The 18,290-nt window shown below is 44.0% G+C and overlaps 1 protein-coding gene across 1 annotated transcript; it reads right to left on the bottom strand.

The window, feature by feature from the left end:
• Position 1: 1 nt before the first annotated feature.
• Positions 2–8,180, bottom strand: LOC103696150 (kinesin-like protein KIN-7A). The gene is made up of 15 exons (XM_008777684.3): positions 7,919–8,180; positions 6,629–6,891; positions 6,417–6,506; positions 6,223–6,323; positions 5,937–6,050; positions 5,780–5,861; positions 5,593–5,660; positions 5,442–5,501; positions 5,229–5,353; positions 2,564–2,762; positions 2,308–2,439; positions 2,080–2,172; positions 1,047–1,979; positions 627–955; positions 2–500 (listed from the first exon to the last, which is right to left on the bottom strand). The coding sequence occupies exons 2-15, from the start codon at positions 6,867–6,869 to the stop codon at positions 173–175; spliced, it is 2,895 nt and encodes a 964-aa protein (XP_008775906.2). The 5' UTR covers positions 6,870–6,891; positions 7,919–8,180; the 3' UTR covers positions 2–172.
• Positions 8,181–18,290: the final 10,110 nt, after the last annotated feature.

Genomic DNA, 18,290 nt, shown 5'->3' on the forward strand with positions numbered 1-18,290 from the left:
ATGAGAAATAAGAGTATACATATAAATAGTGATTTTATAAGAGTATACATGTAATTTCAAATATTTATAAGGTATACAAGTGAAATGCCTTTATTATTAAAAAAATGGAGGAGAAAAAAGAAACAACCTAATAATAAATGCTCAGTTCTTGCGTCTCTAGTAATTCACAGCATCACAGTCTCAGCAAATTTGATATGGGCTGCCATCCCAAAAACCACGGTTTCTTGCTTGCTGGCAGTGCAAAATTCAGCTCAAACATCTCTTTGGCGATGTTTCCTCCCTCGCAGAAACCCACCAATCTCGCCACTATATCAGCACTTTCCTCAATGTGTGCTGGATCGTTTGGATCCGCCCATAGCTTGTTCACCAGCTGAAGCTTCCTTTGCTTCCCTTCAAGGGGAACTTGCCATTTGGTATAGAGCAGCTCTCTTTCCTCTTCTGTCAAACGTGAGTTAACCCTCCTGGAAAGAAATTCTCTTTCCTGCCTCAGTGCTCTTATACTGCAATTTAGAGGGGGAGATGGCTGTTAAATCACTAATATACGATCAAGATCGGTAAACAGTTTGCCGTTAAAGATTAAATGATACAGATAACTGCTTAAAAGTTTACTCAAAATACTCCAATACCTTGATGGCAGAGAAACAGGAGGCTCATCTCCAGTATGAGCTGGGCTTGCATTGCCAACTTCCGCGAAATGCTGCTGCAGCCAGGTCAATCTCCTAAGCTCCACCTCAATATATATCTGATCTGCCTGATCACCTCTAAATAACAAGTAGAACTGCGACCGATGTATTATTGATACATGACAAATATGCCACAGTTGAATAATCTGCTGCATTTGTTCCTTGTAGACAGAATCCCATGTATCAGGGGAGCTCTGTAATTCTGATATATTCTCATCAGCCTCTGCTGCTACGTCGTGCCCTGCAGCCTCATTTACTTCTAATTCCAACACCTGACGACATTATGTCACAAAGCAAAGGTATAAACATGCTAGCTCTATAAAGAAGATCAAAATGAAGCAGTATGAGAAAAGGAATCCATACCTGGCACACAAGAAGCTGCTTTTGGTACTGAAGTTTGGCAACACGTTCTTTCAGCTCGGTGACGTACGCTCTTATGCTCCTTACATTTTCCTCTGCAGCATTTTGGAACATTTTCTGCATTTTTTTCATGTTCACAGAACTGGAACGTCCGTAGCATGGTGTGCCTTCCCTGGACGTTGCGTCGCTGCCAGCTTCGCTTTTGGTTGGAGTAGCTTTCTCAGATCCTGAAAAGGTCTCATGGGATACTGTATCATTCTCTGGAGCCTTGTTCTCCACTTCGGACTCTAATATCTTCCGGGAAGAAGAGAGAGGAGAGCACGGTGCTCTTATAAGATGCGGTCGGTTGACGTTGTTGCTTGAGGTCAGAGGAAGCATCTTCTTCTTCTTCGATTGACTCTTCGAGGACTTTGGAGTGGTTTCGTTAGGCTGCAAGTTGTTCGGAAGAGACATCACTAGCCTATCTAAAGATTTCTGGACATTTTCCAGCTGCTGCTCGAGGTTGGCAATGGTACTGCCCTGTGAATGAAGTCGCGTTATCTCTTCTTTAAGGTTGGCTCCAGCACTTTGCCTGGTGACCACATCTTCGATGTTAACCTCTTTAGTCAGAGATCTAATTGCACGCATCTCCTTGATCTCTGCCTGAAGTTTGGCGACGGTCTCAGCAGCATCTTGATTCCCCAGCCTGTGGCAAGCCACCTCTTTCTGCAGCACTTCGAGTGCTCGGTGTGCTTCCTCTCCAAGCTGCTCTTGTAATTGTTCGAGCTTGCGAATTTCATGCACAAGCATGAAAGGAGAAGCTGATGACTGCCTCATTGTGTCTCTCATCCTGTCACCTTTTCCATGCCCCTTGTCACCATTGCATGGTGATGGGCTAGAAAAGGTGAGACACTTGGCCACTTTTTGGCAAGGTGATGACTCAAATGGATTCGAACCCTGGAGAGTGATAGGAGAAAAGAACTTCAAGATAATGCCAACTACCAAAGGAGCTGAAATGAAAATGCTAGTGTAAGGGGAAAGTGATTCATTCCCTTACCATCTGATATGCACTAAATTTCCCTCGCAGTTCATTCAGTTGAGACTGTGCAAGGTCTCTTTGCCGTTTCAGTTCTTCCATTTCCATTTCCATCTGCTTATCACCAGTTAACAAGGTATATGACCGACCCATTAATCTAGAGCTCCTTTGTCTCACACTAATGATACTAATGATTGTTTGTATCTTCAAATGCAAGAAATTTTCAAATTTGACATTCATTAATTTTACCTCCTTAATCTTCAACTCCTTTTCCTTTAGAAGGGCTTCCGAACACGCAGAAGGATCTGGGGTGCATCGTTCTGCTTCAAGTCTGGCAACTACATCCTGCAGATGCTTGACCATTTGTTTGTCTGACACAACCTGATTGACCAAAAGGTCAGTTGCACAATTTATCAACAAAAAACATGATACAATACAGCAACAGAAGCAGCAGCAACAACAACAAAAAACCAACCAGCAGATCTCACTTTATTTTGACTCTTACCATGTTAACGTGTGCAGTATTTGTAACTTCTTTGGCACAAGTTGCAAAATGGAGAGTATTGCGAGATTGGTCTACATGACTTTGTGCTGGACTCATGGTACATATGATAGCAGTTCTTGCATTTCCACCGAGAGAAAGCTGCAGTATACGTGTTAGCTTTGAATCCCTGTAGGGTATATGGCCGCTTCTTTTCCCAACACTGCAAGGTGAAAGTCAGTGGCATTAGAGAACCAGTTTTAAAAATGTTCAAGACAGCCATAAGCAACAATTTTTAGCAAGAGTCAACTTTATAACATTTAAGATCATGATAGTTTAAAAAGAGCTTTATACAAGTGGTTTGTGCGTGTACAATTCTCTAAGACATTATGAGGCAAAAATGTGGTGCGACAACTATGTGATTCAGACAAGAAAGAAAGAAAGTGATACTGCAGCTTATGGCACTAATAAGTTTATTAAACAATATGATTAAGACAAATATAGAGGAATCAGGAAAGTTATTCTTAAGCAGATGAGGTAAGAGATGTTAACAAGGCTATAGTGCAAGGACAGATCTTGAAGAAACATAACAAAATTGACTAAAGATGGTTCAATAGCATATTATCGTTTATGTAAAGCTTAAAATAGAGTGACATATTCTACCTTTACTAAATTTGAGGTTTGAGAACATATGCACCATCATGCATATGTAAATATAAGAGCCATTCATATGTAGTTAAAATTGCTTCTGATAGGAGGCATGAAATAAGCCCCTGCATGAGATTCTTATGCAATGGATTTGCCTCCCTTTGTTCTTTAGGTCACTTGTGTCATTCAATTCCCAGAAGCAAACTCTTTTCTGCAAGTATGAATGACATGTTTGCTCCCACGATCAATCACAAGCAGTCAACTCCCAGTCCCATATCCTCCATTCCAAATTCAACCCAATCTAGGAAAGGAAATCAAACCAGTTAAAAAAGTTTGATTGTTAATATAGTACTATCACTTCCAATGTCACCATCAAAAGGATCAACCCATTTGCACAGCTTTGACATGTAAACCTATTCATTTTTGGGAAAAATATATAATCTTATCTATTATTTGTCTATTCTCCATCAGTCTCCATGTTTTTTCTGCCTATTATATTAACACCAAACCAGTGGCACTATTATAAGCTTGCAAATGAACCTGTTAGTCAATTAAAATATCTATATTCTCACCTGTTTCAAGTCTTCCAACTTTTAAAGCACATTATAAATTACTTCTACTCCTCAATCTTGATTATCCTTTCTAGTTCATTCTAAGGTAAGAGTTTCCCTTAGTTTTCCTTGAGCTTCAGTCACATTACTGGGGAAAAATGATTATTCAGGTAATTGGAAATCCATCTTCATCATTCGTACAAAATGATTTATTACACTCTAAACATGACGTTTTTAACATTTTACGTAAAAAGATGAATGTTTCTGGAACCACAATAACGATATGTCACAAAGTGCACAACAATAAAATATACGTAACAGTAATGCCTGCTTGGTTCCCTTAAATTGCGAATTTATTTGACATTGTTGGAATTCTTATCTAAATCTTCAGAACTTTGATCCAAAATTATTGGCATCGCTGGAACTGCTGTCACCAAAACAACATTTAACCCTGGTTCAGTAGATATCATATAGCTGAAAAGTGTTGCATTAGCATCCAAAGGAGTTATGTTAGTAATTCCCTGTTCCTTCTTGCTCCCTTGATACATCAATCAGAAGTATCTAAACCAGAAGTCCTTGTCTGTTTTTCTCTTTATTCTACTGCCAGGGCAGAGGTGGGGTGGCCAACTAGAGTTATAATGGTCATTGCCTTTGTCAATATTCATTTGGTAATCCAATATTTGTGGTTATTATTCATCTGACTTTTGATGCTTCAGTATACTCTCCAGAGTCAAGCATTGTCTATTGTCTCTGTTTCTGTAACAACTTGACCTCTCTCATGTTGTTCAGTGTCTAATTCATTGGAGAAATCCAGGGCACCCACATGAATGCAGGTCTCTCTCTCCTGGAGGTATGCTATTCTAGATCCCTGTTAGAAGAGAAAGAGTTGTTTCTTTGGCATTGCCAGAGCAAGCAGATATGCCATCCCACATAATTGAACAATAAGGACAACTTTCATCTTAGGCAACAAACTTTTGTGGCTCCTATCCAAATCTTTGGACATGACAAGAATTTCAGTCAACTGGTCAAAATAATCTCATAAATTTCATTAGTTATGCTTAATAGGCATATACTCAAATTATATATGATACTCTCCCTTGTATATAGTGCCTCGATAAAGTTTTATGTGATCTCATATCCTTTGATAGGCCAACGGAAGAGTTTTTATACAAATGAAAGGCTGGTGAGTGTAGAAGGGAGAGACTCAACTTCATACTGAGCACATAAAGTTTTATTTTATTTCTCTAGTTCTTTATGTTCAACCCTTCTGCTTATAGTATTTACCATTGAATGTGATGCCATCAGTTAGTTTACCTTGTCTCTTGACATGACAGTTTGCTTTCCTGTCATTTTTCTAATTTCCAATTACTTCACATCCATCTAATTAAATTAATTAAACTCAAGCTACATCATGAACTTTGATAAGATTATTGACTGAATAATTTTTTATTTTTTTTTAAAAAAAAGTAGCAGTATATGAAAAACTGGACCTGAGCTTTCTGATTACTGTTGTAAGAGTCAACAAGCTACGATTTATGTGGGAGCCTTCTATTAGTCTAACACCATTTGCATTAGTTTGTGAAACCCTCTCACTTCCCGCAAGGTCAACAAGGTTCTGCAGAATGCCAACCTTAAGCATTAGTATCTATTCATTCAGAAATTTAATTTGGAATTTTACAGTAGAATGACAAGGTAAGACTTACCAGGGTTGCTACGAAAGACTTCACACAGCCTGAATGTTCACGTAGGCTGCTCTCTATTGTCTGGATGTGTAACCAAAAGGAATTCAGTTTCCCCCTTCTTTCTGAATTTTCAATATAAAACTCTAAAAGCAACTGAAATCATTAGAATTACCAGCCTTATTATTTGGTGGGATCTGGAGCTGGTGTCATTTAAGGCAGTTTCACCAACTTGCCTTTGTGCTGTAAAGCATTAAAAAACAATCTTTTCAAGTATACTATGAAATAAATGATCAGGTTTGGAAATAACAATGAAAATAGTCATAGTAAATATGACATCTGCAAAAAATCAAAAAATCAACCTTCACAAATGCCGATCAGATGTCTCAGATGCTGAATATCTTGCACTGTTTCTTCTTCCAGTTTCTCAACAATAGTTCCTTTCTGTAGAGGCAGTGAAATAAGAGGATGAACATCACATAACAAAAAGATTAATAGATAATAAGAACTGCAGAATACCTCTGGATCATCAAGCAGCCGAAGAGGACCAGAATCTGTTTTTAACAGGTCCCTTACTATCTCATTGTATATTTCCATAGCAGAAATCTTAATCACAAAGTCCCTATCTGGAGTCTGCAGATAATAAATAAGGACATAAATCAGCTTGAGACGTTTCCTCCAGAGCAGTCAAAGTATATAGATATTCAAAAATAAATTCTTGAAAAGCTGAACCCCTCCCCCGCCACCCCCTCCCCTCCACCAAAAGGGGGAATAAGAGGAGAGAAAATTTTTCTGTGAAACTTACATTTTCTATGTGCTTGTAAATATCATTTACAGCACTCTCAGTGATCCCTCTCATGGTATATGTTTTGCCACTGCTAGTCTGTCCATAAGCAAAAATGGTAGCTACAAAAGAATTGCCATACACAAAGTTCAATCAGTTAGAAAGACAAATTATTGTTGGAAACCAAGCTGGAAAGTCCTTCTCTTGATATTTACCATTTATTCCTGTCAATGCTGATAATGCAACATTTTTAGCTCCTTCGTCGTAGACAATCTCAGTTAAACAATCAGGTCCAAATACTTTGTCTATACAGAAGATAAAATCAAATCACTTTTATGTCTGTTTTGTGAGCATAAAACTGCAACTTCGCATCTCGAACCTCAAATGACTTAATCAGAAACAATCCAAAGGTTCATCTAATCTATACCAAAAGCATAGGAGCCCGGTGAATTTGAACGCTCCTGAGTTGAGCCCTTGAATATGATGGTATGGTCATCAATACAATCCCACACTAATTCATCTTTTAGTGCTAGTTCTTTCTTACTCAGCGGCCTCATCCTTACTGTGACAAAAATCTTCTCGTCTTTGACTCTGGAGCCTCCAGGGGTAGATACGGGTGTTCTTTCCATCTTTGAAGCTGGGGTACCAGGAGTCCTTGCTGCTGTCATCTTGGTCGAGCACTGGGTTAAACTATGTCAAGAAAAAAAAGGGAAAAAGGGAAAGGCAGTGAGGTATTGGAAAGGACATTGCGAAGACAATGAACCAGAACAAACTTACAATGTTATAGTTTCATATTTATTAATCAACTTCTAGAGAAACCTGACTTCAATCAGAAATTATAATGACAGGACTTGGGAACAGATAAAAATTTGGCAAAAGAGAAGCCTTCAGAAAACGCCACGTGAAAGATCATATAAGAATAAAGCACGGATCCACCACATGGAAGGTAAATTTTCTACCACAACCCAACTTCTGATACTGATATTGTAACGCAAAATCATCAATGACCGAGTATTGACTTTCTCAACTAAGCCATGAACAGAAACAGCTGCTGTTAAAACTAAAACGCTTCCAAAGAGAGCAGAATGAAGTTCCAGAAAAAAAATTATAGACAAAGGGGGGAACATTCTTTTGTTATGATTTCTCCTCTTAACACAACCATAACCTGTAAAGATAAAACTCACATAACTTTCCATCTCCACTTCTTCCACCTCCTCTTTCTTCCTCATCTTCCACATGCCTCCATTCTCAAGTTTTCTCCAGTTCCATCGATTTATAGAGCCAACCCTGATTTCAACCAAGAAAGAGTAATAGCTTCTCTTCCTTTCCATTCTATTCGCATGTACGAAACCTTCGCAAAATTTTTCGAACAGTTTTCGTGTTCAAGGATCAAAAAAAAAAAAAAAACAGTCCATTCGTAGGATTCCCCTCGATCCTTTCATTGAAGAAGAAAAAGAGCTAAGATTTCAAGAAATAAACCAAGAAAAAAGAGAAAGCCACCAAGATCTATAAAACAATCCAAGAAAACAAAGAAAACGATGCCATTTCTCAGACCGGGATAGAAAAAACAAGCCAAGTAACGAAATTCCCGCAGCATTCCCTCAATCAACCAAAAAAAAAAGAAAAAAGAGAAAAACTTCCCCAAAAAAACAAGAAAAGACACATAAATAGCAAGAAAGAGAAATCCGAGATTGAAAGAGAAGGTAAGAGCACTCACGGAGGTGATTAGGGAAGGAGACGCCGCCCGAACCAGCAATTCCTGCACAGAGAGATTCTTGAATCGATCCACGAACTGAAAGAAGGAAAGAATTGGGTTCCAAAATTTGTGGGTTGGGGGCCGGGGAGGGGGGAATTAGTGTTTCTTGCCCTTAAAGAACGGGAAAGCGTGAGAAATGCGAACGTTGTGAACTGGGGGCTCCAAGCGGAGAGAGAGCTTCATCGTGGGAAGGGGTTTTGGGTGAGCGAGAAAAAAAAATAATTGGAGAGAGAGAGGACAAAACCGGTCGTTTGAACTGGGGGCTCCAACGGCTAGTTTTGTTAAGTTTTAAATTACACGCCGAGATTTCCGTTTCGGTATAAGTATCGGACGAAACGCGTGAATCGATCCTATATTCCTATCACCGCTCCAAATCCCTGCCTCTTTCAATGAGTTTCGCGAAGGCGAAATGTCGGGACCCAAACAACGCCGTGAGGCTCGCTTGGCTGGGTTTAAAGCGGGTCCCATAACGCCGGGGAGGTGGCTGTACTTTTGCCGACATTAACGGACCTAGAAACCTGTTAAGATCGCCGAGTACTAAGCGTGTCGAGACACCAGTAACGAATCCAGCGACACATATCATATTTGGCACACAAAGTAGAGGGATATAATTCAATGGGGCTGCCGGACACTGCTTCAGGATCCTCGTGGCATCCATCCGCCTGCAGTAACCATTTTCCAACTTCATCAGTGGACTTGCTCGGACTAGCAGAGACACACCTAAATAACACAGTGTCACCGCCCCGCGTCCATAGGGCACGTGCGGCACCCACTGCCCACATGGAGGCAGCATGAAGAAGGAAGACGGAGCTCCCCTGCCAGATATTGTCTAGTTCCGGAGCCCGCACGTATCGCTCAGATCCTTTTCCGATTTTATTTTCCATCCAAAACGTATCTGTAGAATTTGGAGACACCCGCCTCATATACCCAGACTCTGTAACAAGTCTTTCCGGTGTTGGACTATTGGGCCTCACACCCTTTCCACCATCGGACAAGAGCCGTCACATGCTCTGATACCAAATGTCACGTATCCGCCTGCGTGAGACACATGCGGCACCCAATGCCCACGTGGGAGCCACATGAGGAGAGAACACACGACTCCTCTATCAGATCGAAAATGGACAATATCTGGCCGGAAAGCTCCATATTTCCTCCTTATGTGGCCCCCATATGGGCACTGGGTGCCTCACGTGCCCTACACAGGCGGGGGTATGACAAACACTGTCAAAGTTTTTAAAAACTTGTTCCTAACATGAATCATCAAACTTGTCTGGATCTTTGATGGAATATGGTTACAGACGTAATGCAAGTGCGACGAGTTGATCCACATGATGATCATCTGTGTAGAAGCCCTCAATATCTATTGCATGCATGTGAGAATCATCTAATTATTTTTTTAAATGGTTGTCATGAGTTCCTGGTTATATCTAAAGATTGGCGGCATAACAAGTAAAAGTTGGGGTTTTGCTAAAAAAACAAATAACAATCATGGTAATTATTTGTTCATTTGAAACAAAAATGTCATATTTATTTTTAAAAAATTATTTATTTTTCTTCATTTTTATTACTTCTCCCACCCGCTACCATCCCCTTAGAAGTCTTTGTGCAGAGGCTCATAGGCAAATAGTCCGATCATCAGAGCTAAGAGCCTAGGAAAATTGCATGATCAAGAGAAAAATAACAATTATAAGTGTTTCTTTTCTTAAACGTATTATGCTCAACTTTTATTTTCACGTTGCCTTGCATGGTGAAGTGTTGAAAGTCTCCTTCCTTTAATAGTTTATAATGTTGAGAGGGGTTTTAGTCCCACATTGCTTGTGTAGAGTTTTTTAGATAGTTTTATAAGCATTCATATCCTACACATGTTAAAGTAACTTTTTAGTGGAAAGTTGTGGAGGGAAAGCCAATATTATATTATCAAAGATTAGCACTTGGACACGTGGCACGTGCACGTATAAAATAAAATTCATATTGGCAGTTTTTATTTGTTTTGCACAAAATAACTGCACTAGCAGTTATGTTTTGAACAGACACTATTCCAAAGGTTGTGTTGGTTCGGAGTTTAATTCAGGATTATAAATTGCCAATATCCTTCACAGATTAATACAACTTCTTTTAAAAAAATCTTTCATTTCGTTGTTCTGGGGAATCTTAGTTTTGCTGGATAGGATTCTATTTTGGTTTTGTTGTATCCTGGAGCGAATTTGCTGGATCACCAATAGCAACATAGTGGGGCAAAATTCGCTTAAGGACAGTGTTAATGTGAGCTTCAAGACCGGTTTCAAATACTAGAGTTCCTCCTGCTTCAATAATCTTAAGCGAATTTTTGTTGTATTCTACAATGGAGTCCAAGGTGATTAATCAAGATGTTTACAAGGTGGAAAGGTTTAATGGGACGAACTTTATGCGCCGGAAGGATAAGATATTCTTTCTCCTCACTGAATTGGCTATAGTGTATGTTCTGAATCAATCACCACTGCCTGAACCACAACCTGATGATTCTGACGAAGTGAAGGCTGCCCGGAAGAAACGTGAAGATGATGAAGTGCGCTGTCGAGGGTACATTCTGAACAATTTGTCAGACCGACTTTACGATCTATTTAGATCTATCCAGTCTCCAAAGGAAATTTGGGCTGCTCTTGAGGACAAGTATACTTCAGAAAAACAAGGTACTGACAAATTTATTTCCTTAAAGTATTTTGAGTTTCAAATGACAGATGATAAATCTGTTATGAATCAAGTTGACGATCTGCAAGTTCTGGTCTCCAAACTCAAGGATCTGAAAGTGGAAGTTTCTAAACCTCTTCAAGTTGCAGCAATTATTGCAAAATTGCCTCAAACTTGGAATAATTATCGAAAGAAACTATTGCACACTTCAGAGGATTTTACCATTGGCCAACTCATTAATCACATTCGGATTGAAGAAGAAACAAGGATCCGTGAGAATAAGGGTGTTAACGAGTTTGGAATTAAGGTGAATAATGTTGAGTCTGGCCCCAAGAAAGTCCAAAAGAATTCTGGAAATAAGAGAAAATATCCAGAATCAAGTAAGCCTGGTGCAAGTAAGAAAAATAAGACCTGCTTCTTTTGTGGAAAGAAAGGGCATTTTAAGAGAGATTCCAGGTTTATGAGAGACTGAAAACTGAGAATGATTGTAAGGGTAAGCAAGCCAACATGATTGAACCAGAAACTTCTAAAATTATTGCTATGATTTCTGATCTAAAAATTAGTATGATAACTGAGTTGAACATGGCAACAATGATGAAGTCTTCTGAATGGTGGTATGATTCTGGTGCAACGGTTCATGTGTGCAATGACAAGTCTAAATTCAAAGACTATGAAGATTTGCCACAAGGAGAGAAGCTTCTGATGGGTAATCATGACACTGCAAAGGTCGTTGGAAAAGGAACTGTTGGACTGTAACTTACTTCTGAAAAGAAATTGATTCTTACTAATGTTCATCATGTTCCGGATATTAGAAAGAATTTAGTTTCTGGAAGTCTTCTCTGCAAGAAGGGTCTCAAAGTTGTAATAGAGGCTGGAAAATTAATTATTTCTAAGAATGGTGTATTTATTGGACAAGGATATGCTTGTGATGGAATGTTCAAGCTTAATATTAATAAAGTGAATGTTTCTACTTATATTGTTGATTCATCATTTTCTTTATGGCATTATCGTTTAGCACATGTAAATTTTAGATCATTAAAGTTCATGTCCAAACATGGTTTGATTTCTTGTTCTGATCATAGTGATAAAAGGTGTGAAACTTGCATTCAAACAAAAATGGCTAAGAAATATTTTTCTAAGAATGAAAGAACTACTAATATTCTGGAACTAATTCATTCTGATATTTGTGAATTGAATGGACTTATAACTAGAGGAGGGAATAGGTACTTTATCACATTCATAGATGATTATTCTAGGTATACTGTTGTATATTTAATGAAACCAAAAGATCAAGCTTTTGACATGTTTAAGAGTTATAAGGCTATGGTGGAAATCAAAAAGAGAAGAAGATTAAAACTCTACGTAGCGATAGAGGTGGGGAATATTTCTCTAATGATTTTTTTGGTTTTTGTGAAGAACATAGTGCAGTTCATCAAACTAGTGCACCATACACCCCACAACAAAATGGATTGGCTGAAAGAAAAAGTCGAACACTTGTATAGATGGTAAATACCATGCTCCTATATGCCAAGTTGCAAACTAACTTATGGGGAGAGGCTTTATTAACGGCTCGTCATGTGCACAATCGCATTCCCTCAAGAAAATGAAAGAGTCTCCGTATGAAAGATGGAGAAGAAGGAAGCCTAATTTAGGCTATTTGAGGGTATGGAGCTGCATAGCTTATTACAGAATTCCAGATCCTAAAAGGACCAAGTTAGGTCCTAGAGCTCTCAAAAGTATATTTGTGGGATATGCAGAAAACTCTAAGGCTTATAGGTTGTTAGATATTGATTCAAATGTAATTGTTGAGTCTAGAGATGTTGAATTTATTGAAACAAGTTTTATTAACGATTCAAATGTCAATCCAACACCCATGGTTATACAGAATAGTAATGAGCTTTCAGTACCACAAGATACAAGTTTAGACCCTAGCTCTTCGGTTTACAATAAAAGGAAAGCACTTGACCCTCCTAGTGAACCTAGGAGAGTCAAAGAGCTAGAAAGAAGAAGAACTTAGGTGATTATTTTATATCTTCACAAGCTATAGTATTTTTAGTCGAAAGGAATAGAGATATCGTGCTTAATAAAATACCAATAATCATGCAAGTTGAGGAAGATCCTAAAACGTATACGGAAGCTATGGCGTCTAGAGACTCTGCTTTCTGGAAAAAAGCAATCAAGGATGAAATGGATTCTTTGTTATCCAACAATACATGGGTGTTAGTGGATTTACCTCCTGGTTTTAAACCCATTGGTTGTAAATGGGTATTTACAATACCGATGGATCCTTACAGACCTTTAAGGCAAGGTTAGTAGCCAAGGGCTTTAAGCAAAGGGAAGGTGTTGATTATTTCGACACATATGCTCCGGTGGCAAGAATAACTTCCATAAGAATATTATTTGCTTTAGCATCAATTTATAATTTGTATATCCATCAAATGGATGTTAAAACAGCATTTCTAAATGGTAATTTAGATGAGGAGGTTTACATAGAGCAGCCTGAAGGTTTTGTGTTACCTAGAAATGAGAAAAAGGTTTGTAAATTGATTAAATCATTGTATGGTTTGAAACAAGCACCAAAACAGTGGCATGAAAAATTTGATTCAGTAATTCTGTCACATGGTTTTAATCACAATAGTGCAGATAAGTGTGTTTATTCAAAGTTTACTAAAGAATATGGTGTGATTATATGCCTTTATATTGATGATATGTTAATCATTGGGACCAATATGAAAGGAGTAAATGAAACCAAGAAGTATTTAACTTCTCAATTCAAAATGAAGGAACTTGGAGAAGTTGATACTATCTTGGGAATCAAAGTTAAGAAACATAGTGGGGGTTATGCTTTATGTCAGTCTCATTACATTGAAAAGTTGCTAACTAAATTTAATCATTTAGGTATAAAAGAATTTAATACACCCCTAGATGTTACAAACAAGTTAGTTGAGAATTCAGGTAGGTCTATTAGTCAAATTGACCATGCAAGTGCAATTGGCAGCTTAATGTATGCCATGCATTGCACTAGGCCGGATATTGCTTTTGCGGTTTGCAAACTCTCAAAGTTTACTCACAACCCTAGCACTGGACATTGGAAAGCTATAGGAAGAGTTCTTGGATATCTTAAAAGGACTAAATCCTATGGGTTGTTCTATAATCAATTTCTAGGGGTGCTAGAGGGTTATACTGATGCCAGTTGGATTACTAGCATTAGTGATAACTGTTACGGGGGAACTAAGCCGCCATGCCCCACGTGACCGGCACGCGCGCCCAGGAAGACTACGGCTGCCCTTTGATCCAGCGCTCCGACCCCGAGTCGGACGTCCTCGGCTCCGCAGCCTGACCCCGAGTCGGCTGCCCTTTGATCCAGCAATCCGACCCCGAGTCGGACGTCCTCGGCTCCGCAGCCCGACCCCGAGTCGGCTGCCCTTTGATCCAGCAATCCGACCCCGAGTCGGATATCCTCGGCTCCGCAGCCCGACCCCGAGTCGGCTGCCCTTTGATCCAGCGCTCCGACCCCGAGTCGGAGATCTCTTGATAACGACAGGCTATTCCCCAGAGGCACGCCGCGGCCTCCTGCTCCACTACTCCCTGCAACGGCTGTATCCGATGCTGCTCCACGATCTCCTGCATCAGCCGTACAAAGCGGAGCCCCACTATGCCCTGACGTGGCCGTACCCGGTGCTGCTCCACGACGCCCTGTAACGGCCATGTCAGTGGCCACACCATCGTGCCCCACGATAACGAACCCCCCTGAGAGACCCCCCAGCCAGGTATATATGCGGCTGGGGGGAGAAAGGGGGGAGGTGAGCAATATCTCCCAGAGCACTCTCTTACTTGCGATTATCACCTCTCCTCCTCCTCCAATCTCCTCTGACTTGACCGTCGGAGGGCCATCACCACCCTGGTGGTGGTGCAAGGCTTGTTTGCAGGTTTCTTGGCGGAAGGTGGAGCGCAACCAACACCAACCAAGACAACTCAGACGGAACCCCGTTCACACCGCAGTGCCAATCGTTCTCGGTTTGGACCACCAGCAACAGTTGGCGCTAGAAGGAGGGCCGAATCTTAGAACGATCGTAATGGCACGGCGAGGTGGTCGTGGAGCTTCCGATGCTTCCGGTCGCGGAGCCTCTCGCGCCTCCGGCCGAGAGGCTGCTGCGTCCCCAACGCACTCTCAGCAGCACTCCACCGCCCCTTCTCCCATTCAGACGGTCGAAGCTGCTCAGTTCGACCAGCTAGCCCAGCAGGTTCGCACCCTCGCGGAGGCAGTGCAGAATCTGCAGGGTGTGATCTCTCGGGTGCCGCAACGGGCTCAGGAGCCGCTGCCCCCGAGCACTCGCCTCTTCCTCACAACCCGCGCTCCTTCCTCTCCCATGGAGAGGAGCGCCGGCGCGAGGAGGATTCTCGAGTGCGGTCCATTCTGCCAGGACCTTCTCATCGGAGCTGTGCGGGGTACGAGAGGCGGACCCGGGCGCGTTCTCAGACACCCCAGTCCTCGAGGGGCCCGCACTCCAGTCGGTCCCCCTCGCGCCGCTCCTTGTCCCCCACCCACCGGTCGCGCTCCCTGGACCGGCGGGTGGACGATCTCCACAGACAACTCCAGGTCCTGAAGGGCCACTCCAAAGATCCCTTCGCTGACTTGGAGATCTCCTCCCAGCCGGCGCTTGCCTCGAGGATCCTGCGGACCCCGAACCCGCCGGGGTTCAAAATGCCGGCGATCGAACCCTACGACGGGGCGGCGGACCCGCGGGACCACGTGGAGAGTTTCAGTACTCTTATGCTCCTCCATGGAGCATCGGATCCGCTCCTCTGCAAGGCCTTCCCGGCGACCCTCCGTGGCCCGGCAAGGGCATGGTTCGCCGGCCTGGAGGCTAACTCCATCCAGTCCTTCGACCAGTTCACCCGCTTCTTCATCAGCCATTTCGCCGTCAGTAGCAGGCGGCGACTGGTCTCCGACTCCCTCTTTGATGTCCGGCAAAACGAGGGAGAAAGCCTGCGGGATTATCTCACCCGCTTCAACAAGGCTACACTGGAGGTCCGGAACCTGAGCCAGGAAGTGGCTCTCTCAGCCCTGAAGCGTGGCTTCCGGAAGGGCAGACTCACCTTCTCCCTGGACAAACGCCTGCCGCGGAGCTTCCCGGAGCTGTTATCTCGGGCAAACCAGTATGCAGACGCCGAGGAGGCAGCATCCCACCGGAACAAGGAGGCCGCCGAGGCCCCTCTAAAGCCCGGGAAGAAAAGGCGAAAAGAGGCACCCCAGAGGAGGAGCCCGACGCCTCAACGCCGGCGCAGAAGCCCGTCACCAGCAAGGAACCACGGCGCCACACGCCCTCGTTCTCCGCACCGACGCTTCAACCGGTACACCCCACTCCTGGCCCCCCGGACCCAGATCCTCATGGAGGTCAAGGGGCGGGAGGACCTCCCGGTCCCGAGGCAGATGAAGAAGATCCCTGGGAAGAGGCCTTCTCGGGCGTACTGTGAGTACCACCGAGACCACGGCCACGATACCGAAGACTGCTTCCAGCTTCGGGACGAGATCGAGGCTCTCATTCGCCGAGGGCGTCTCGGTCGATATGTAAACGACCGACGTCCCCCGGCAGACCCGCGTCCGTCCGACCCGGCCCCTCAGGAGCCTCGGGAACAGAATCGACCCGTTGCGGGAGTGATCCACACCATCACTGGGGGCTGCTCTCGGCCCGTGAGGAACGCAGGGGGCTCGGCGGGAGCATCAGGAGTGGCCGTCGCGAAGAGGCAGCGGGTCGGAAATGTAATCACTTTTTGTGATGAAGATGTAAAGGGGGTTCAGACTCCCCACGATGACGCCATGGTGATCTCTCTCACTATGGCGAACTATGATGTAAGGCGTGTTCTTGTGGATAGTGGAAGCTCAGCTGATATTTTGTATTACGAGGCCTTCCAAAAGATGAGCTTGTCCCGACAATTGTTACACAAAACATCCACCCCCCTCATAGGATTCACTGGAGACGCTATCTCGGCCGAAGGTGTCATTGAGCTGCCTGTGACTGCGGGCGTTGCACCCGCAGAAGCCACGGTGCGACTCGGGTTCTTGGTCGTCCGTGTCCCCTCGGCCTACAACGCTATCCTCGGACGACCCGGACTGAACGCCCTTCGCGCGGTGGTTTCTACCTACCATTTGCTCATGCGGTTCCCCACGGCGGCCGGGATTGGAGAGGTCCGAGGTGACCAACCAACCGCACGGCAGTGTTTCCTAGCAACTCTCAAAGGGAAGAAGCCCATGGAGGCCCTAAGCGTCGAGTCCCTTGACGCCAGAGACGAAGTGGCCTTGCGGCACGGGGAGCCTGCCGAGGGCGTAATCGAAGTTCCCCTCAAAGAAGGCCGCCCGGACCGCACGGTCCGGGTCGGTGCCAACCTCGACTTGGAAGCTCGGCTCCGGTTAGTGGAATTCCTCCGAGCCAATGCTGATGTGTTTGCCTGGTCGGCGGCCGATGTACCTGGGATCGACCCGGAGGTCATTTCTCACGCCCTCAACGTCGACCCGACCCACCGACCAGTAAAGCAAAAGAAGAGACACTGTGCCCCGGATCGGATCCGGGTGGTCGACCAGGAGGTAGACAAACTCTTGGAGGCAGGTTTCATAAGGGAAGTGAGCTACCCCGAGTGGCTGGCAAACGTCGTACTTGTCCGGAAGGCGAGCGGGAAGTGGAGGATGTGCGTCGACTACACCGACCTGAACAAGGCGTGCCCCAAGGATAGCTTTCCGCTCCCGCGAATAGACCAACTGGTCGACGCGACTTCCGGATATCAGTTGCTGTCTTTCATGGACGCCTTCTCCGGCTACAACCAAATAATGATGGCTCCATAGGACGAGGAGAAAACGGCCTTCATAACAGACAGGGGGCTGTACTGTTACAAGGTAATGCCCTTCGGTCTGAAGAACGCTGGCGCTACTTACCAGCGCCTCGTCAAAAATCTTCAAGGAGCAGATCGGCCGGAACATGGAGGTGTACGTGGACGATATGCTGGTAAAGAGCCGCCATGCGGATCAGCACATTGCGGATCTGGAGGAGACCTTCGCCACCTTGCGGAAGTTTCGTATGAAGCTAAACCCAGCGAAGTGCGCCTTTGGTGCTTCGGCCGGGAGGTTCCTCGGCTTCATTGTCAACCAGCGGGGGATCGAGGCCAACCCGGACAAAATCAAGGCCATCCAAGATATGTCCCCTCCGACCAAAGTGAAGGAGGTTCAGGAGCTCGCTGGGAGGGTCGCCGCGCTCGGACGATTTGTGGCAAAATCGGCCGAACGCTGCCAACCGTTCTTCAAGGTGTTGAAGCGCCCGAAAGACTTCCTCTGGACGGCTGAATGTCAAGTGGCGTTCGACCAGCTCAAGGAGTACATGGCGTCTCCTCCCCTGCTGTCCAAGCCGCAAGAGGGGGAGATGCTCTACCTTTACCTGGCGGTCTCCCCAACCGCAGTCAGCGCAGTACTGGTTCGGGAAGAGGCAAAACTTCAGAAGCCCGTGTACTACACCAGCCGAGTCCTCCGGGATGCCGAGACGCGGTACACGAAGGCTGAAAAGATCGCCTTCGCGCTGCTGACTGCGACCAGGAGGCTTCGCCCCTATTTCCAGGCTCATTCTGTCACCCTTTTGACCGATCAACCACTGCGGCAGATCCTCAGCAATCCTGAGAA

The sequence above is a fragment of the Phoenix dactylifera genome, chromosome 4 (genome assembly GCF_009389715.1).
Source record: "Phoenix dactylifera cultivar Barhee BC4 chromosome 4, palm_55x_up_171113_PBpolish2nd_filt_p, whole genome shotgun sequence".
Classification (NCBI taxonomy): domain Eukaryota; kingdom Viridiplantae; phylum Streptophyta; class Magnoliopsida; order Arecales; family Arecaceae; genus Phoenix; species Phoenix dactylifera.